Source organism: Letharia columbiana (genome assembly GCF_014066305.1).
Source record: "Letharia columbiana isolate WasteWater2 chromosome Unknown Sc0000061_s0, whole genome shotgun sequence".
Taxonomy (NCBI): domain Eukaryota; kingdom Fungi; phylum Ascomycota; class Lecanoromycetes; order Lecanorales; family Parmeliaceae; genus Letharia; species Letharia columbiana.
In genome coordinates this window covers 37,648-59,008 of record NW_023501105.1, presented here as the reverse complement: position 1 = coordinate 59,008, position 21,361 = coordinate 37,648, and the positions used below count along the sequence as shown (strand labels likewise).

Here is a 21,361-nt window from a genome sequence, read left to right as displayed (position 1 = left end):
TTAATCTTCTTAAATTTATTATACTTAATATTATTCTTTATATCTTTATTAGAGAATTAAATAATTAAAAGATTTAAAAGAAAGTAATAAGAGATATAATATCTTCTAATAGATTTTTATATATAATTTATAATCTTATAAAGAAAGTATAACGTATTAATATCGAAATCTAAAAGCTTTTAAATAAAGAATTAAGATTTAATTAACTATAATTCTATAAGTCTCTTATAAAATAAAGATTATCGAAGTAGTAGATAACTTTCTTACTTATTTTTTATTAAGCTTCTAAAGCCTTAAGACTCTTATACTATTAATCTTAATTTCTTTATATAAATTTATCGAAGTAGCTATTAGAGACTTTTATAGAATCTTAATATTTTATATAATTCTAACTTCTAGAGTATTATTATTCTTTATATAAAGTTTTAGCTTTTACTTTAACTTCGACTCTAATTTTAACTTAGAATTCTAATAAAGGAAACGCTAATAGAAGCGGATTTTCGAATTTTATAGCTAATAATCGCTTTTATAACTATTAATCTATTTTAAAAGATATACTCGACTATAATACTTCGAAAAACTCTTATATTAATAATATAATTTACTAATAGAAAAGATAATTAGCTATATATTAAGTATAATATTAAAGATTATATCTCTTCTTATTATAAGAATACTTTACTATTTATTTAAGAATAGTTATATTTAAAAATACTTATTTTCGAGAATAATTTATAGTTAAACTTTACTTCCGTTAAGTTTAAAAAGTTTAATAGATCTTTTAGACTTTACGAGATTATCTCTTTATAAAAATCTTCTATAACTTCTTCTTCTTCTTCTTCTATTAGATCGAATTAAGTAACACCTTTAAATTCTATAGATTCTTATATTTTATTTTATTCTAATTTAGTATAATTCGAAGTAATAGAATTAAATTAATCTCGTTTCGCTAATATAAAAATCGTTAAAGCTTTTCTCGATAAAGAATTAGAATTTAATAAATAAGCTTATATAGAAGAAGTATTAATATTAATATTAGTATTAATATCGATATTAATATCTTAATAGTAATAAGAAAAGTAATCTAAGAGACTTTAATTAATATCTATTTAATTATAATAATTTATATTATAGTAATTTTAGATATCTTAATATTAATAAAAGTAGTTTAATATTAATCTAAATCTTAATACTTTTTTCTATTCGCTATAAGTTTCTATTTAAATAGATTTATAATAGTCTTTAATAGCTATAGATTAAGAATCTTCTTTTTAAAATTAGTTATATCTATTTTAAACTACTTTAAAAGAAGAGCGTTTTAAATATAAGAATAAAAAGTAAGTTAATAAGAAAATAGAATCTCAGTCTTTAGTAAATCTATTTAATAGATTTAAATATAATTCTCTTATATCGATTCGATATATATTTAAAAATATTAAAGTTAATATAAGTATAATAAATCTTATAATATAGTTATCTACTATATATAAGAAGTTAAAGCGCCTTTATACTCGAGTTTCTAAGAAATAAATTTTGAAGCCTACTACGAATACTATATAAGTACCTTTAATTAGCTTTTAATCTATATTTATTTAATAAATTTCATAAATATCTATATGTTACGATTTTAATAACCTTACGATCTTACTTACTTATATTATAGCCTAATTAAGCTTAGCGTACTAAGGCCTTTCAACCTTTCTATCTTACTATAAAGCTTATACTTATAATAATTCTATATAAATAGTATTCTCTTTATACTATAATATAGAGTTATTATATATATTATTAAGTCTCTAATATAATATTATCTATCTTTCTTCTAAAGCGATAGCGATTTATTTATTAGTTATACTAAATATATAGCTAAGAAGAAAGTATATTATTAAGAAGTTAATAGCTATAGCTGAAGAAGCTTACTACTCGAAAGATTATTTAAAAGAAAGTCTTTTATTTATATAAAGGCTAATCTAATTAGATTAAATAAGAATCTAAAGAAAATAAATATCTTTAATATATTAAAAGAAATAGACCCTAGACTAAATCTTCTTCGTACTCTTACTAGTTTAATATTAGTAAACTCGTTAACTCTAAATCTAGATAATATATAAAGTTAAATCGTTATAAATAAGTTATAAATACGTTATCGTTTAGAAAAACTCGAGAACTTCGATAAAGAGATTTTAAATATTACTATATTATTCGTATAACGTAAGAGAAAGCGTTCTATTTTTAGAAGATATATTATCGAACTTAGTTTAGATTATATTAAAGTATAACTTATAAATATTATCGAAGAAGAGTTTATTATAATCTTTATATTTATCGCTAATTTATAGAATTTTATAGAAAGCGTTATTAATACTTTTAATATTTAATATAATAGATTAAAGATTTTAATAAAGAGTTTTCGAACTACTAGCCGTAATATTAAGATATTTTAATAATAAAATAAATAATTTAACTAGAATATCGCTTATACTAAGACGAAGATATTAATAATTATTATCTAGCTAAGTAATAATAATAACTAATTATTCTATAAGCGAGAAATTAATAATAGACTTCGAGGTTTATATAATAGATATCGTATTAATACTACGGAACTTATTAAAGAAAATAAGAAATTTAAGTAAGACTTAAGACGTAAAGAGTAATAGCTAAAGAAGTAATAACCTCATATATTAGCTAATTTAGAAAACTTCGATAAAAAAGATATAGAGATCACACTTATATCTCGTTAGCCGAGTGTTCTCATTAATAGCATCTATCGAAACTTACGCTATACTCCTATTATAAATCGCGTAGAGAATATAGAATTAAATAAACGATATCTCGACGTCTTAAATTTCTATAGTATTAATAATCGAACTAAGTGAGATAGCTAGCGTTAATACCTTAAAGCGAAATTTAGATAAAGCGCTACGATCTTCTCTATTAAACTTGTTTTAAACCCCGAATGAACCGTGTATCGAATAATGATATTAGTGGTGTCATATGAATGGAATATTAACTATGAAGGTTGCTAAGTAACATGTGTGCCGAAGTCATCAGAGTGCCAAGCCGCCAAGGAGCTAGCCCGAATGGAGCCTAGCGCAAGTCTGGAGAAGGAATGCCGGTTGAAACCATGACATTACCCCCCCCCTCAAATGGCCATGTCCCTATGGTCCAAATCATGGCGACGGCGAGGTGGCAACAGCGAGACGATCGTCATGATCCATGGTGCACTGGCCTTTATGGCCTGAAGCATATTTGCTACCCCCTGAAATAATAACTTTGAACTTTTTCTCGCAGACACTCTCAGTGTCCGACCGTGGCATTGAGCCAAATCTCATGTAGCAGGCCTGCGGACGCAGGCAACAGGGGTATCAATGTGGGGCAATAGCCCGGGAAGGTGCTTGAAGTAATGGTGTGGGGTGCTGAGAGGTGGTGTGGTGGATTCGTGGTTTTGGCGCATTGCCGAAAAAAGCGAAAAAAAATCGAAATCGAATGAGGCCAATTCGTTCAAAAACGCAAAGTCCGATGATTTGCCGAATCGAAACTGATTTGAATGCGCTAGCCGCATGCGGCTAGGCGGAACGGTTGTTGCTGGTCAGGGGAAGGAGGAGAAATCCATTGCTGCTGCTGCAGGCAAGGCCTATGCCGTCATTGCTTCTCCACAGCCTTCTCCACAGCCTTTTCCTTGGCCACAATGGCCTTTGCCTCTTTAAATGATAATGCCTTTGAGGCCATGCATGCCTCAGTCTGATTAGGCCGGTGGCCATAGCCAAGGCATTTGAAACATCGGCCTTCTGTGTGTGTTGTCGATATGTTTAGTGAAGAGGTCGAATCGTAATCGTGTTGTCGGGTCTGTTGAGATTCTGAATAGTAGTGTTGAGGCCACGAATCTGGGCCTGGTAATGTTGAATCGTCAATGACGATTCAGGACGGGTTTCTTCTTGATTTGAGTCTATAACGGATTAGGTGGAGATCTCTCCACTGATGCAGGCAGGTAATAGGTAAGGTAAGCGAGAGATAGTTGAAATATCTCCCCGTAGAGGCAGGGTAGGCAGGCAGGAATCGTCCGAATATCTCCTCCACAACAAGGCGATTGAGTAGTCGATATTCGAGAGATCCCCGCAGGGCAGGGCAGGCAGGCAGGCAGGCAGGCAGGTAGGGAATCGTCCGGATATCTCCTCCACAACAAGGCGATTGAGTAGTCGATATTCGAGAGATCTCCGCAGGGCAGGGCAGGCAGGCAGGCAGGCAGGGAATCTCTCCACTGATGCAGGCAGGTAACAGGTAAGGCAAGCGAGAGATAGTCGAAATATCTCCCCGCAGAGGCAGGGTAGGCAGGCAGGTAGGGAATCGTCCGAATATCTCCTCCACAACAAGGCGATTGAGTAGTCGATATTCGAGAGATCCCCGCAGAGGTAGGGCAGGCAGGCAGGCAGGCAGGCAGGTAGGGAATCGTCCGGATATCTCCTCCACAACAAGGCGATTGAGTAGTCGATATTCGAGAGATCCCCGCAGGGTAGGGCAGGCAGGCAGGCAGGCAGGTAGGGAATCGTCCGGATATCTCCTCCACAACAAGGCGATTGAGTAGTCGATATTCGAGAGATCTCCGCAGGGCAGGGCAGGTAGGCAGGCAGGAGCAGGCAGGCAACAATAGCTTAGCTCACGGCTATGTTGGATAGTTAATATTATGTCAGGGAATGAACCGTGTATCGAATAATGATATTAGTGGTGTCATATGAATGGAATATTAACTATGAAGGTTGCTAAGTAACATGTGTGCCGAAGTCATCAGAGTGCCAAGCCGCCAAGGAGCTAGCCCGAATGGAGCCTAGCGCAAGTCTGGAGAAGGAATGCCGGTTGAAACCTTATAATATTTTATTTTTTTTTTTTTTTTTTTTTTAAATAATATATAAATTAAAATTTTTATAAAAATATTTTTTTTATTAATTTATTTTTTTATTTATTATTTTTTTTTTATTTTTTTTTTTTTTTATTTTTTTTTAAAAATTTTTTTTTTTTAATAAAATAAATTTTTTTAATTATTTATTTTTTTATTTTTTTATATTTTTTATATTATTAAAAAAATATTTTTTTTTTTTTTTAATTTTAAATTTATTTTTTAAAATTTTTTTTTTAAAAATTTTAAAAAAAAAATTTTTTTTTTTTATTTTTTTTATTAAAAAAATTAATTTTTTTTTAAAAATAATAAATTTAAAAAAAAAAATATTTTTTTTTTTTTTTAGATTTAAAATTTTTTTATTTAATTTAGATTACTATATATTCAACTATTTATTACATAGTAAACTCGTTACTATTTAAAGTAATAATAAGTTTTTAAAAAAGAACTTAAATTATATAGTAAAGACTATATTTAAAAAAAAAATATAGTAGAGATCTCCGCTTATATCTTTATTAAGATAGCTAAGAAATTAGAGAATTAAGTTATTATTATATAGTTTTAAGACTTCGAATAACTTTTTAACTTTATCGATAAGAAAGCGAAGTTTATTACTAACGTCGCCGTTATTACGATAGAAGATTACGAGAAATTCTTTTATAAGCTAAGAAAGAAACCTCCGATCATGAAATAGTTATAGAAATAAGTTTTTATAGTATATTACGAATAGCTAGACGTTTAAAATCTTATTAAAGTTAATAAACTTTCTTCTTATCGCTCTATTAACTACGAAATATATCTTAAGAAAGAAATCACTTTATTATCGAAAAGAGCTTATAGACTCTTTAGAGACTAGATATTAATTATTAAAGAATATATCGATAAGATACTAGGAAAAGGCTATATTAGATTAAGCACTTCTTTCTATATAGCACTTATTCTAATTATAAAGAAACTCGATAGAGAACTTAAACTATACGTAAACTATAGAGCCCTTAACGCACTTACTATCCCTAATCGAAATACCCCTCTATTAATTAAGAAGACTCTCGCTAAACTATACGCGGCGAAGATATATAGCAAATTCGATATTATAGCCGCTTTTAATGAAATTAGAGTGAAAAAGGATTACGAAGAAAAGATCGCGTTTCTTACTCGATATAGTCTATTCGAATATATAATAATACCTTTCAGATTATATAATACCTGTCAGGACCAGCATAGGTGCGATACTAGTATGGGTGAGGTAGAACTAGGATAATAAGGCTACCGAACTATGTATGTGGGAAGGAGGCATGATATGGTAGGGGATGCCTCCGCCAAGGCCCGCTAGCCATAGGGCTGAGTGGTGTCTCAAGGGGTACGCTCGTATAATGTCAGGACCAGCATAGGTGCGATACCAGTATGGGTGAGGTAGATCAAGGATAATAAGGCTACCGAACTATGTATGTGGGAAGAAGGCATGATATGGTAGGGGATGCCTCCGCCAAGGCCCGCTAGCCATAGGGCTGAGTGGTGTGTCAAGGGTACGCTCGTAACACTACCCCCCCTCTCAATAGCCATGGCCCCCATGGCTGGTAGACCGGAGATGCACGCCCATTGCTTGCCCTGTGTCTCCAAACATCCATAGTCCCTGCAGGCCTTGACTGGAGAAGATTTGCCGAGGTGTAGCGGTATTGCCGGATCGCATGCTGGTCTTGACTGTGCCATCCATGCCTGCCATGTCCTTCAGAGATCCTGAAGATATTGGCCACATCTTGCCTGCGTGCCAGCAAGATTCTCCGAGTTCTTCTCCTTGCTTAGTCTTCTTGCCATAGTCCTTCGATAGAATTGAAGAAAATCCAACGCATGTATTCACCTCTAACACCTTTTGGCAGCCTGGCCTGGGAGCTTCACTGTAGATTTGCCCTGTGTCTCCCATGCTCTTGCCATCAAGAATCCATCCTCCGTTCCATCTCCTTGTCGATTCGTAGGGTTTGGTAGGAAGGTAGGTGATAAGAATTTGAATGTGGTGAATGCCATTTGGTAGCAGGCTCACTATGTGTGTTGTCGACATGCTCAGTGAAGAGGTCGGATCGTAATCGTGTTGCCGGGTCTGTTCCCGTCGCCATTGTAGCAGGCTCACTATGTGTGTTGTCGACATGCTCAGTGAAGAGGTCGAATCGTTTGCTGCCATTGTAGCAGGCTCACTGTGAGTGTGGGGGTGTTGGTTATTTCTTTCGATTCGCTAGCCGTACGAATGGTCCAATGCCTTATTTATCTCTCGACCACTGTTTGCCGAGTCCGATTCGCTATGAAATCGAGTTACCCGTCTGGTGGGCTTACCCAGGGATACGATGGCTCAACTTGGTTTCTTGCCAAAGCCCCTGCCAGCGCATTTCTTTGAATTCGTCCGCTAATTCGAATGGAGTGAGTGTCCGATTGCATTTCTCTTCGCCGGGTATACGAAGGAGCCTTATTATAATGTCAGGACCAGCATAGGTGCGATACCAGTATGGGTGAGGTAGATCAAGGATAATAAGGCTACCGAACTATGTAGGTGGGAAGGAGGCATGATATGGTAGGGGATGCCTCCGCCAAGGCCCGCTAGCCATAGGGCTGAGTGGTGTGTCAAGGGTACGCTCGTAACAATACCCCTACCACTTTTCAGATATTTATTAACGACACCTTACGCGAATATCTAAATATATTCTATATTATTTATCTAGACGATATTCTTATCTATAATAATATTAAAGACGAGTATATTTAGCACGTAGAAAAGATATTAAAAAAACTTCGATAAGCTAACCTCTATCTTAATATTAATAAATACGATTTTTATATTATTAAAATTAAATATCTAGGATTAATTATTATCACGAAAGGAGTAGAAATAAATATAAAGAAAATTAAGGCTATCACTTAATAAAAGAAATTTAGATATATTAAAGATATATAAATATTTCTAGAATTCGCTAATTTCTATCGAAAGTTTATTACGAGGTATTCTAAAATTATTATATCTCTAACGAATTTTATTTATACTTAATAAAAGAAAGACTTTATTTATTTATAGACTTAAGAATACTCTAAATAACTCGCTTTCGAAATACTTAAGAAAGCTTTTACTACTATCTCTATATTTACTTACTTCAACTTAAATAAAAAGACTTAATTAGAAATAAACGCGTTTAATTTTATAGTTATTATTATTTTATTATAAGAAGATAAAGATAAAGTATTTAGATTTATAGTATTTCTCTTTAAAAAGATATCTCTTATAGAGTATAACTACGATATTTATAATAAGAAACTTATAGCTATAATACGGGCCTTCGAGAAATAATATTCTAAACTAGCTGATACCCTTATCGAGGACTCTATTAAAGTTATTTTAGATTATAAGAACTTATAATACTTTATATTCTTTAAATAACTTAACTCCCGTTAAATAAGATAAGCGAAGTTTTTCTTTAAATTTAATTTTCGTATTATCTATTATTTAAGGAAATAAAGTATTAAATCTAATAGTCTTACTTGATAAGTAGAAGATCTATCTAAAAACGAAGACGACGATTATACTCGTTATTAATATTATATAATTTTTAAAGATAATAATCTTAACGAAGATATTAAGAATATTATATATCTTACTACTATACTATTAGACGATATAAGAGAAAATATTATCTCTCTAGTTATAATATTATATAAACTTAACGAATAAAACGATATTAATAGTAAGGAGTCTAATAAAGAATTACTATTAAAGGCTTCGATAGAGACTTCTTAAAAGAAATTCTTAGAAGAATTAAGAGAAGTCTCTACTATTAATACTTCTAAGTTATTATATTAGATAAGAAACGCTTATAATTATAACGATATCGCTTAGAGAATTATTTATTTAAAAATATCTAAATAGAGAAAGCTATTACTTAAAATAATTAAGAATAATCTTAAGCTAAAATTAGATAATTATTATCTTTATAACGAGTTATTATACGTTAATAATAGACTATATATATTAAATATTCTCGAATTACGAACTAAAATCATTAGAAGTATTTACGACTCTTTATCTAAAGATTATACTAGTAGATTATTAATCTATAATAGAGTAAGTAGACTTTACTATTGGCTAAGAATAACGGATTTCGTTATCCGCTATATTAAGAGCTATTATATCTATAAAAGATCTAAGATTTATAGAGAGAGTAAGTAAGGTTTACTTAAATCTCTTTTTATTTCCGAATAATATTAATAAGATATTTCTATTAATTTTATTATATTACTATCTATTTATCTTAGATATAAGCGCTTTTATTAATATATTATAGTAATTATAAATAGACTTAATAAGAAGAAAAAATTTATTTCCTTAGACTCTCTAAAAGTAAAGATAGTAGTTTAAGCCTTCATCGAATTTATATAGCGAAAAATAAATAAAATAGAATATTAATCTATTATATTATACTCTAATATAATATAAGTTATTAAGATTTATATTATTTTATATCTAATATAATATAAAGATCTTAAATATATACTACGATATAATATATCTATGAAATTATATTATAATATAATATATATATAAAATATCTCGATTAAGAATTTCTATATTTAGAAGTAGCTATTCTAATTATTATTCTAGTTAATAATTACGCTAAATTAATAAGATATAAAATTAAATACGATTATATTTTATTACTCTATATATATAAAAGAAAGCGAGCTATATTTACTAGTAATAAGAAAAGCTTATCTTTCTCTAATATTAGTTACGCGAAATCCGCCGAGCACTTTATAATTAAAGCCGTCGACGATAATTTTATACGCCTATTATGTATTTTCGATATCGCTATCTAATATAAAATTATATATATTATAATTATAGTCTTTTTATTAAATCGTTAATTTAGAAAAGTTAATATATTTCTTAATATTCTCTTAAAAGTATCGTAGCTTAATATAATAAGCTATATTTCTTTAAGCTATCTTCTCGCGATATATAAAAAAAAGATTAAATATAGAAAGTATATAAAAGTATATTTAATAATTCTAGAATGAATTAGCGATATCTATAATAATAATTAGAATTAAGAATTAGATATACTTAAATAAGAGATAGCTTTATACTACTTATATAATAGCGATAATAATAATTAAGATTAAAATATCGACTTAGATAGCGTAATTTTTATAGTAAGCTTTTTATTACTATACGCTAGATTAATTATATATAAATAAAGATTTATAATTTTATCTTTTAGATATAATTATATTTAATATTTTAAGATTTCTATAATAGCTCGATACTTATTAATTAGCGCGTTAATATTATTATATCTAAACTATAATAGCGCTTATTATTAAGTTCTATATTACGCTCTTAAGTAGCTTAAAAAATAAGAATCTACTTAATTATTAGCGCGTATAATAAAATTATTTTTAATACTTATATCTTATTTAGCTTCGATATTATTTATTTTCTTTTAATTTAAGCTTTTATCTTTATTTATATATATAATAATTCGCGCGATAAGCGAAACTTTAAACTTCTTCGTAATTACGCTCGCGTATTTTTCTTATATAATACTATTAAAATATAAGTCTACTAAAATAATAATTAGAACTAGAAATTACTTATCGCTTATCTATTATATCTTATCTAATTTACTTAAAAGCTTACTTCTATTATAATAACGATATATTAATATATTTAATTTTATACTTTTTAATAATTATAGCGTAATTAATAGCTAAGATATCGACTTTCTTTACTTTCTTAATTAGTTTCTTCTTAAATATAAATATATTTATTCGCTATCGCGATCTCTTAATATTTTTATTTTAACTAAGTTTATTCTTCGCTTTTTATTTTAGTTAAGAATTTAATCGCCGTCTAATTAACTTATATCGAAACTCTTTAATATCGCTATTATTATTAATATTTAATATTTATTATAATAAATTATTAAACTTAATCTCTTCTACTTTAATTATTATAAAAAGATAAATTAGTAGATATATATAAAAGAATTAAAGGGCTTATATGAATATCTATAAATATTAAGCTATTCTTAATTTTAATTAAAGCTCGTTTTATTAAAAAGTGCGTTAATTCTAGTAAATATCGATATTAGAAATAAAGAGAATATATATTACGCGCTATTTTAAATATATTATTATAGAGTTTAATTTAAAGAATAATTATTTCTATAAAGATAATAAGACTTAAAGATAAGAAAGTAAGAATAAAATATACGAAAATTTTAATAAGTTATAATAGTTTAATATTAGTTAAATTAGATAAAAATAATTACTTACTAGCTCGCTCTTTTAAATCTTTTATCTTTTAATCTATATAAATTATAATAATAATTATAATTATTATAAAAGTAGCTAAGATTATATTAGATAATAGCGCTTAATAAGTATAATTCGCTTAAGCTTAAATCTTTAAAATTAAAGAGAAAGTATTTTATTAATATTTAATTTAAGCTAGATAATTTAAAGTAATCTAAAAATTTAATATACGCGATAGATATCTAAGCTTTTCTTCCCTTCTTCTTTCTCTCTAAGACTTTCTTTTTTAATTAACTCTTCTTATTATTAAACTATCTTCTTTATATATTAGACTTCTATTTAAATAATTTAATATTATTATAATAATATTAAAAGTATAACTTAGTTATTAAGTTATATATTTATTTTTTATCTTTTAATAACTTTAAGCTAATATATAGATAAATCACGCGAAGAGCTTAATTTATATACACTTAATCTATTATTAATAGCTCTTTAAAAAAAGCTAATACTATTCTAGAGTGCTAAATATAGCGTTAAAATAAAGTCTTTATTAAATATTATTATCGCTTTAATCGCTATCGCTATTACGCTTTAATAAATATTATCTTTACTTTAATAGATATCGTCTTTACTTTAATAATATTAAGACGTTAATAAAAACTAAATAGTATATTCTTCTAATTATTATTATACTTATTATATATAACTAACGCGAGCTATAGTTTAAACTTTACGCGAGATTTATCGCTATTAAAAATTAATTAATCTTATAATCTCGAAGCTTCTCTTTTAGCGTTTAATTCGTTAGATTATACTTAATTAAAATTTATTAAAGCGCTATTATATTTAAAGATTTACTTTTAAAATATTATATAAGATAATAAAAGTCTTTCTAATTCGTTAGTTTAAGAGTAAATCTTTTATTATTACGCTTTATAATTAGCTCTAATAATTTCTATTTAAATAGATATTTATCTTTATATAATATATAAAAAGCGAGTTATATTATAGAAAAAGAATTTAAATCTTATAATTATCTTAGCTAAGTCGTTTAAATTAAAAATAAAAATATATTTATCTTTATATAATTTAGCTATTAAATTAATTAATTATTATAAATATAATTATAAGATATAATTATATATTATTAATTATCTTAGTAATTATAAAAAGCGTAAGAGAAATAAAATTATATAATTAAGTACTTATAAACTTTTCTCTTCTAAGTATTTATTTTAATTTAGAGTTTAATCGCTATCTAATTAAAAAAAAGATAAGATATAAAAAGTATATAAAAGTAGATTTAATAATTCTAGAATAAATTAACGATATTTATAATAATAATTAAAATTAAGAATTAGATATACTTAAATAAAAGATAACTTCGTATTACTTATATAATAGTAAGAGTAATAATTAAGATTAAAGTATTAACTTAGATAGCGTAGCTTTTATAATAAACTTTTTATTACTATATATTAAATTAATTATATATTAATAAAGATTTATAATTTTATCTTTTAAATATAATTATATTTAATATTTTAAGATTTCTATAATAGCTTAATACTTATTAATTAACGCGTTAATACTTTTATATTTAAACTATAATAGAGCTTATTATTAAATTCTATATCGCGCTTTCGAGTAGCTTAAAAGATAAAGTTTACTTAATTATTAGCGCGTATAATAAAATTATTTTTAATACTTATATCTTATTTAGCTTCGATATTATTTATTTTCTTCTAATTCGAGCTTTTATCTTTATTTATATATATAATAATTTATATAAAAAGCGAAACTCTAGACTTTCTTTAAATTACGCTCGCGTATTTTTTTTATATAATATTATTAAAATATAAGTCTACTAGAATAATAATTAGAATTAGAAATTATTTATTACTTATCTATTATATTTTATCTAATTTTCTTAAAAGCTTACTTCTATTTTAATTACGATATATTAATATATCTAATTTTACGCTTATTATAAATTATAGTATAATTAATAACTAAGATATCGACTTTCTTTACTTTCTTAATTAATTTCTTCTTAAATATAAATATATTTATTCGCTATCGCGATCTCTTAATATTTTTATTTTTATTAAACTTATTCTTCGCTTTTTATTTTAATTAAAAATATAATCGCTATTTAACTAATCTATATTAAGACTTTTTAATATCATTATTATTATTAATATTTAATATTTATTATAATAAATTATTAGACTTAATATCTTCTACTTTAATCGCTATAAAAAGATAAATTAATAGATATATATAAAGAAATTAAAGGGCTTATATAAATATCTATAAATATTAAACTATACTTAATTTTAATTAATATTTATTTTATTAAAAAATATATTAATTCTAGTAAGTATCGAAGTTAGAAATAAAGAGTATATATTATATATTATTTTAATTATAGAATTTAAATTAAAAGAATAATTATTTATATAAAGAAAAGAAAATAAAAATAAAATACGCGAAAATTTTAATAAGTTATAATAGTTTTATTTTAATTAAATTAGATAAGAATAATTATTTATTAACTCGCTCTTTTAAATATCTTATCTTTTAATCTATACGAGCTATAATAATAATTATAAATATTATAAAAGTAGATAAGATTATATTAGATAATAACGCTTAATAAATATAATTTACTTAAACTTAAATCTTTAAAATTAAAGAGAAAGCGTATTATTTATTAATACTTAAATTAAGCTAAACGATATAAAGTAATCTAAATATTTAATATACGCGATAGATATATAAGCTTTTCCTCTTCTCTAAGACTTTCTTTTTTATATTAACCCTTCTTCTTATAAGACTATCTTCTTTATATATTAAATTTTTATTTAAATAATTTAATATTATTATAATAATATCTAAAGTATAACGTAGATATTAAGTTATATATTTATTTTTTATCTTTTAATAACTTTAAATTAATACGTAGATAAATCGCGTAAAGAGCTTAACTTATATATATTTAATTTATTATTAATAGCTCTTCGAAAAAGCTAATATTATTTTAAATTACGCGAGATAATAATCTATTTAAAAGCGTTATAATAAAGCGTTTATTAGATATTATTATTACTTTAATAAATACCGCCGCCACTTTAATAGATATCACCGCCGCTTTAATAAATATTATCTCTATTTTAATAATATTAAAATATTAATAAAAACTAGATAGTATATTTTTTTAACTATTATTATTCTTATTATATATTACTAATACGAGCTATAACTTAAGCTTTACGCGAGATTTATTACTATTAAATTTTAATTAATTTTATAATTTCGAAGCTTCCCTTTTAGCGCGTAGTTCGTAAGATTTTATATTATATATATATTATATTATTTAACTATCGTCTTTAAAGTTTCGCTTTTAAAAGATAACTCTATATTCTTATAATAAATAAGATACTAAATAGAATAATTAATAGAATCTAATCTTTTATTTACTAGCTAATAATAAGTCTTATAACTTATATATCTAATTATATTTAAAATTATAATTATAATTATCTTTATAATTATAATTAATATAAGCTAAGACTTTCTATTAATATATAGTTTTTTTTAAAAGATTTATATAAGCGTAATTAAAGATTAATATTCTTCTTTTAAGCGTTAAACGCTTAGCGAGAAGTATTAAAAAATTTATATCTAAATATTTATTAACTATATATTAGAATTTACTTACTTTAAATTCTAAATATAAATATCTTTACTTCTAGATAAGATAAAGAAGCTATAGATTTAAGACCGAATATTACTAAAGATTATCTACTATTTTTTATCATATTTCAGCTATTTACGATTATTAATATACTCGCTAATAAAAAAGACGTACTATTACTATACGAATTTAATCGCGATATTAATAATAATTATAAGAACTAAAGCTATTAAATATAGGGATACCCGCTAATAAGAAAGGCGTACTATTATTATATAAATTTGATCGCGATATTAATAATAACTATAAAAACTAAAGCTATCGAACGTAGAGATACTCGCTAATAAAAAAGATATACTATTACTATATAAATTTAATCGCGATACTAATAATAACTATAAGAATTAAAACTATCGGATATAGGGATATAACCTTCAATTTAATATAGATTTTAAGATGAAAAGCCTCTTTTATTAAAGTAGTAGTATTTTTATAAGCGTATATCTATATTTAAATCGATTTAAAAAGTTTTATTCTATAAATATAAAATATATAAAGTTACTAGATTAAGTATAATAGCTAAATATTATTAATTAAATATAATAAATAGAATAATAATTAGAATATCTTATCTTTAACTTAGAATAGTTTTCCTTTTATTTATTATATATTTTCTTTTTATAAAAACTACGTCTAGACTTTAATAATACTATATTATTACTTATAAACTTATATCTTATCGTAATTATCTAAAAAGCTATATATCTTTTAATTATAAAATAATTCTTTTTATATAAAATATATATAATTAAACCGCTAGATATTAGTTAATAATTTTCTTTATTTATAATTATTAGAGAGTAAATTATATTATTAAAATCGCTCGCTAATTTTATCTTTATAATTTCTTAAAGTATATATAATATAAAGAATTAAATTCGAAGCGAATCAATCGATTTTAGAGCTATATAAATTAAGATCTCCTTTACTACTTAAGTAAATACAATTTAAAAAATAATTAAATTCGTTAATTTTTATAATCCGCGGATTTCCTTTAATATATAAGCTTTAAAGTCTAATTAATAATAATATAATTAATACGTATAATTAATTTACTATTTAATTTAAATATATATAATTAATATAACTACGTATTTTTCTTATTTATAGTTATACTTTTCAAACTTCGCGTATAATCTCCTAATCTTCGCCTTCGCGAAGTCTTATTTTTACTTTACTTCGATAATTTAAATAAACTTAGATTAATAATTAATAAATTATTAAGAATTTTTTAAGTTTTCGCGATTATCGAGTTAATAGCTTTAATAAGTAATAATATTATATATTAACGAATTATAATTAATATTATAATTAATTATCGTATTAAGAGATATAGCGTTATTAAGCGTATATTTACTTTATAGAAATAATATTATTAATCTAATTTAACTATAGAGTATAGAGAAAATAATTTTATTTTCTTTAAATATAGATAATATCGTAATAAATAAGCGTATTATAATATAATTATTATAATAATAAAAAGAATTTTTAAAAAAGAAGAGAGTAAATTAAAAAAGAATAATATTAAATATTCGTTATTAAGCTAACTAATATTATATAACTAAAATCTTATTAGAATAAAATACTATTTAAAGATAAATTAAATTTAAATATTAATTAGAAAGCTAACTAGAAAAAGAGGTTAACTTCTTTTTATTAATATATATCGTAGAGCTATATATAAACGCTTTTTTCTATATTTCAAATATACTTTAAATATCTATAATTATATATATACGTCTTCTTTTATATTTTATACGTATTTCATATATTTCGATATTCTTTATATACGCGATATATCTATTAAAGATAATCTTATTAATCTAATTAATTTCTATTTAATTTTATATTTATCAATTATAAGAAAAACTCTTTATTCTAATATTATAACTTTATTAATTCACTATTCTTAGATATTAAACCGCGTATAACTTATAATTAATTCACTTACTTTCTTCTCTTCTTCTATTATAAAGATAGAAAAAGATATTATTTCTTTTTCACCTTCGCCTATAACGAATTAATTATTATTTTTATAAGACTAAAGATATCGACTTAAAAACGATATTATTTAATTAAAAGCGAAAAATGTAATACTCTAATATTTTAACGTCTAAATAAAAGATATTATAATATTACTTAAATAAAAAAAGTCATATTAATAAAAAAGATATCGATATTTAAAAATAATCTTAGCGTAATAAAAGATTTAATTTCTATATATAAAAGATTTAGATAATAACTAGTTTAATTAATTAAATTATTAAAGCGCTTAAATTAGATTTTAATTCTATATCGATATCTAATAAAATAAATTTAATAATTTTAAGATATTAATATACGCTCTTATTAATATAGCTAATAATTAGAATATTAATTAAAAAAATATAATCTCTAATTCTAATAATTAAAATAGTATAATAATAAATAAGTATTAATATTAAAGTAAATAAAGTATATATTATATTAAGTAGAGAAGCGTTAATAGCTAGACTAATTAGAGTTTCAAATTAATAAAATTAAATATTAATTCTATATTAATATTATTATATACTTTTAAATATATAACTACTAATTATAATATTAATTAGAAAGAGTTAATCTTTAATTTAAAATATCGAGAATAATATAGCGATATATTATTAAAGCGATATAAGTTATTAAAATAATATAAATTTCTATTATAGCGAGAAGATAGAATTTATATATTAAATATTAATTTCGTTTTATTTCTAATATTTTATTCGTTTATATATCTCTTTTAATTTCTCTTTAAATATCTTAATTTTAAGATATTAATTAAATCTTTATTTAGCGTAGACTTAACTTTCTTAATTAATAATATTTAATATAAAATATTAATAAATATATTTCGATATAAAGATAATAATAAATCTTACTTTCTTTTTAATATTAATAATAAAAAATAATAAATATAATAATAAATAAAGATAATATAAGTTATATAGAATTAGTTTAAATCTAATAGCGATTATTAATCTATTTATTAAGATTTAGAAATTAGAAAATTCTAGAAATAAATATAATTTAATGAATATACGCTTATCAATTCCGGGGAGCTATATATTATTTATTATTACTACGATAAGATTCTAATTTATTTATTTATAAATTACGAAATAAGCGATATAATAATATATATTAAGTTTAAAAGATATATTAAGAAATCTAATTTAAGTAGTTTATAATAAACGAATTTAGTCGATAATTATAAAAATTAAATATATTTCTAAATTAGATGATATAGATTATTAATAAATAAAATAATAAATAGAATATCTAATTTACTATTTACTCTAGAAAAGATAATATTAAGATTCTCTTATAATATTAGAAGATCGAAAGCTTATACGCGAAGATTTCTTAAAATAATTTTATCGCTAAATTATAAATATTAATATTTTATTTATAATCGCTAATAATTTTAAAATATTATAACTCTTACGCTATCTCGACTTTAATATATAATTAAAATCGATATTTATTATAAAGAATTAATTAATAAGAAAAGCTATAGAGCTAAAGATAGAATTATTAAAGAATTTATTAGTTAATAATATTAAAGTCTCTTTAACTCTAAATTATTAGTTATCTTATAATCATTAATTATTTATAATAATCTTAATCTTTTTTATTAATATTAACTAGTAATAGTATAAGATTTTTATAAACTTCGAATATATTGAAGATAAATATATTAGCTAGAAACTTATAAGTATTATTAATCTAATTCTTATAAAATATAAGATTTAATTTTATATATTTAGATTTATAACTAATAATATTAGTAATAATAATATACTCTTTAATAATTTAATTACTTATCTTTCTATTTCTATAATAAATAACTCACTTAATATTAAAGAATTTAAGTTTCTAAATTATTTATAATATATTTTTTATATAGCGTATATTATTTAACTAGCTTTAAAAGAACTTCTAAATAATATTAAAATTATTTTAATAAATAAGAAATTTTAGAGAAGCTAAGATAATAAAGAAGATAAGAATTAAGTTTAAATAAATATAATTAATCTATTAATAACTCTAATAAAAATATAATATTTCTTATTATTATTCTAATTATTATATTATTAATTATATTAAGATTTAAAAAATTATTATATATATTAATACTAGCGACTAGCGTAAAGAAGTCTTTTTTATATTATAAATTAAACGACTTTAAAATAAAAACGTTTTAATATTAAATAAATATTAATCTTTTAAAGAGAAGTAATATCATTAAAGACGCCTTTTTAAACTCTTTTAGAATATTAAAACTCGCTAAGATTTAACTTATTAGATATTAATCCGCGCTCTACTTCTTTATATTAATATTATATACTTCTTAAAGAATAGATTAACTATCTATTTAAGATTAAGTAATAAAAAATAATTATAAATAAAAATTATAGTCTAGGCGTCTAAATAATTTTCGATTAATTTCTAATAAATTTAATATTTAATTTAGCTTATTAAATCTTTTTATAAATTTATAAAGTTAATAAGTAGAGAAAAGAAGGCTATAATTTACTATATCTTTAATATTTATAATTATCTATTTAATTATATAGATAAAAAACTTAGAAAATTAAGAAGAAAGAGAATTTCTTAAAAAAAAGAACTTCTTAAAGCTTTTAAGGCGGTTTACGAGAAATTAGCTATCTATTATAATCGAACTTAATTAAATTTAGACTATCTATATAAATAAGTTACGCTTTTATATTTAAATTATAATAATATAAAGTTAAAGGAATCGAATTAGAAGGTTAATATTAAGAAGAAGTTATAGGCGAAGATCTACTAAAAAGTGCTTAGAAGGATATTTTAAAATTATTAAAATATTAATATAAGTAGTTAATTATAAAGAGTTAAGCGAATAAATTAATCGAATAAAAATACGCTTAATTAAGCGATAAAATTCGAGATTAAGAATTTAGATAATAAGAATAAATATAATTAATTTTAATAATATAAATAAAACGATAAGTTTTCTAATTATTATTTTAGTTATAATCTTATCTCTAATCTTTATAAAGCTTCTTTTAATAATCTAATAAATCTTTTAATTTTAGAATAATAAAAGAAATTAAAGCTTAAATATATTATAGTTACTCGAATAACTCGTAATATTCTTTATTCTCTCGCGAAGGCTATTACATATAAGCGATATTTCTTAATAACTAAAAGATATTATAATACTTAAAAGTATTATTTATTAACGATATTTCGTGCTCTAATAATAGTTCTTTATATAAAGTATTAAGAAAACGAGCTTAAATAAACTAAACTTAATCTTAAAGAAAATCTTAATATATTAAATTAGATTAAAAGAGCTAATAGTACTTTATATAAAAATTTAATTAATAATCGTAATAATTATATTAGCGAAGATAACGAGCTTATAAAAAATACTTCGATAAATCTAATATTTATAAATTTATTAAGATATATTATTAATACTCTATAATATATAGAGAAATAATTAATAAGCTTATAGTTAGAGAGAATTAATAATAATAGATTTAATCTCGAAAAAGAGGTCTAAAATAATTTAAGAAGCGAATTTATCTATAAATAGTTAATAAGTTTAATTAAATAAAGATAAATTTAAAATATTTAAAAGAATCGCGATAGAGTAGAATAGAAGAGTGGCGGAGGGTTTAAGAGAAGAATAAATATAAAGTTTATTAAGCTTATTTAACGCGTTAAGGCGAATATATAAATAAAGATAATTATAGAATTTTATTCTTATAATATTTAAAGATTTAAAATTTAGAATATTCTTTTATATTATAATTTTAAGAAGAAGAATAGAGACGCTTATAGTTCTAATTATTATTCTAATTATTACTATTAATAAGAAGATAAATAGCTATATTAGATTACTCTTTATATTTCCTCTCTCTTAATAAAGAAGAATAAATATATTCTATATATCTCAGTCGGATTATTCTATAAATATAGAAATCCCAACCGGGATATCTTATATATATATCATTTCATGATATAATATCACAGATATACCATACCGTGAAATATCCCGCCAAGATCCCGAACCCATACCAGAAAAATGGAATGGTATCCGACCCTACCCATATCATACCCGGATACGATATGATATCACTTGATATGGAATATCCCATAGGATATACCATACCTTTCCGACTAGTACCCTAAGTATCGTCGTTCTTTATATAAAGTTTTGACTTCTACTCCGATTTCGATCTTAGTTTAGAATTCTAATAAAGGAAACGCTAATAGAAGCGGACCCTCAAATCTTATAGCTGATAATCGCTTTCGTAATTATTAATCTATCTTAAGAGATATACCTAATCGAATTATCTCGAAGAACTCTTATATTAATAATACTATCTACTAGTCTT

General features: G+C 23.4%; 1 protein-coding gene across 1 annotated transcript; it reads right to left on the bottom strand.

Moving 5' to 3' along the window:
* Positions 1 to 6,446: 6,446 nt before the first annotated feature.
* On the bottom strand, positions 6,447 to 7,070 carry HO173_011309 (uncharacterized protein; the record flags this gene model as incomplete). The annotated part of the gene is made up of 1 exon (XM_037313190.1): positions 6,447 to 7,070. One exon carries the CDS (start codon positions 7,068 to 7,070, stop codon positions 6,447 to 6,449), a length of 624 nt encoding a protein of 207 aa, XP_037159855.1.
* Positions 7,071 to 21,361: the final 14,291 nt, after the last annotated feature.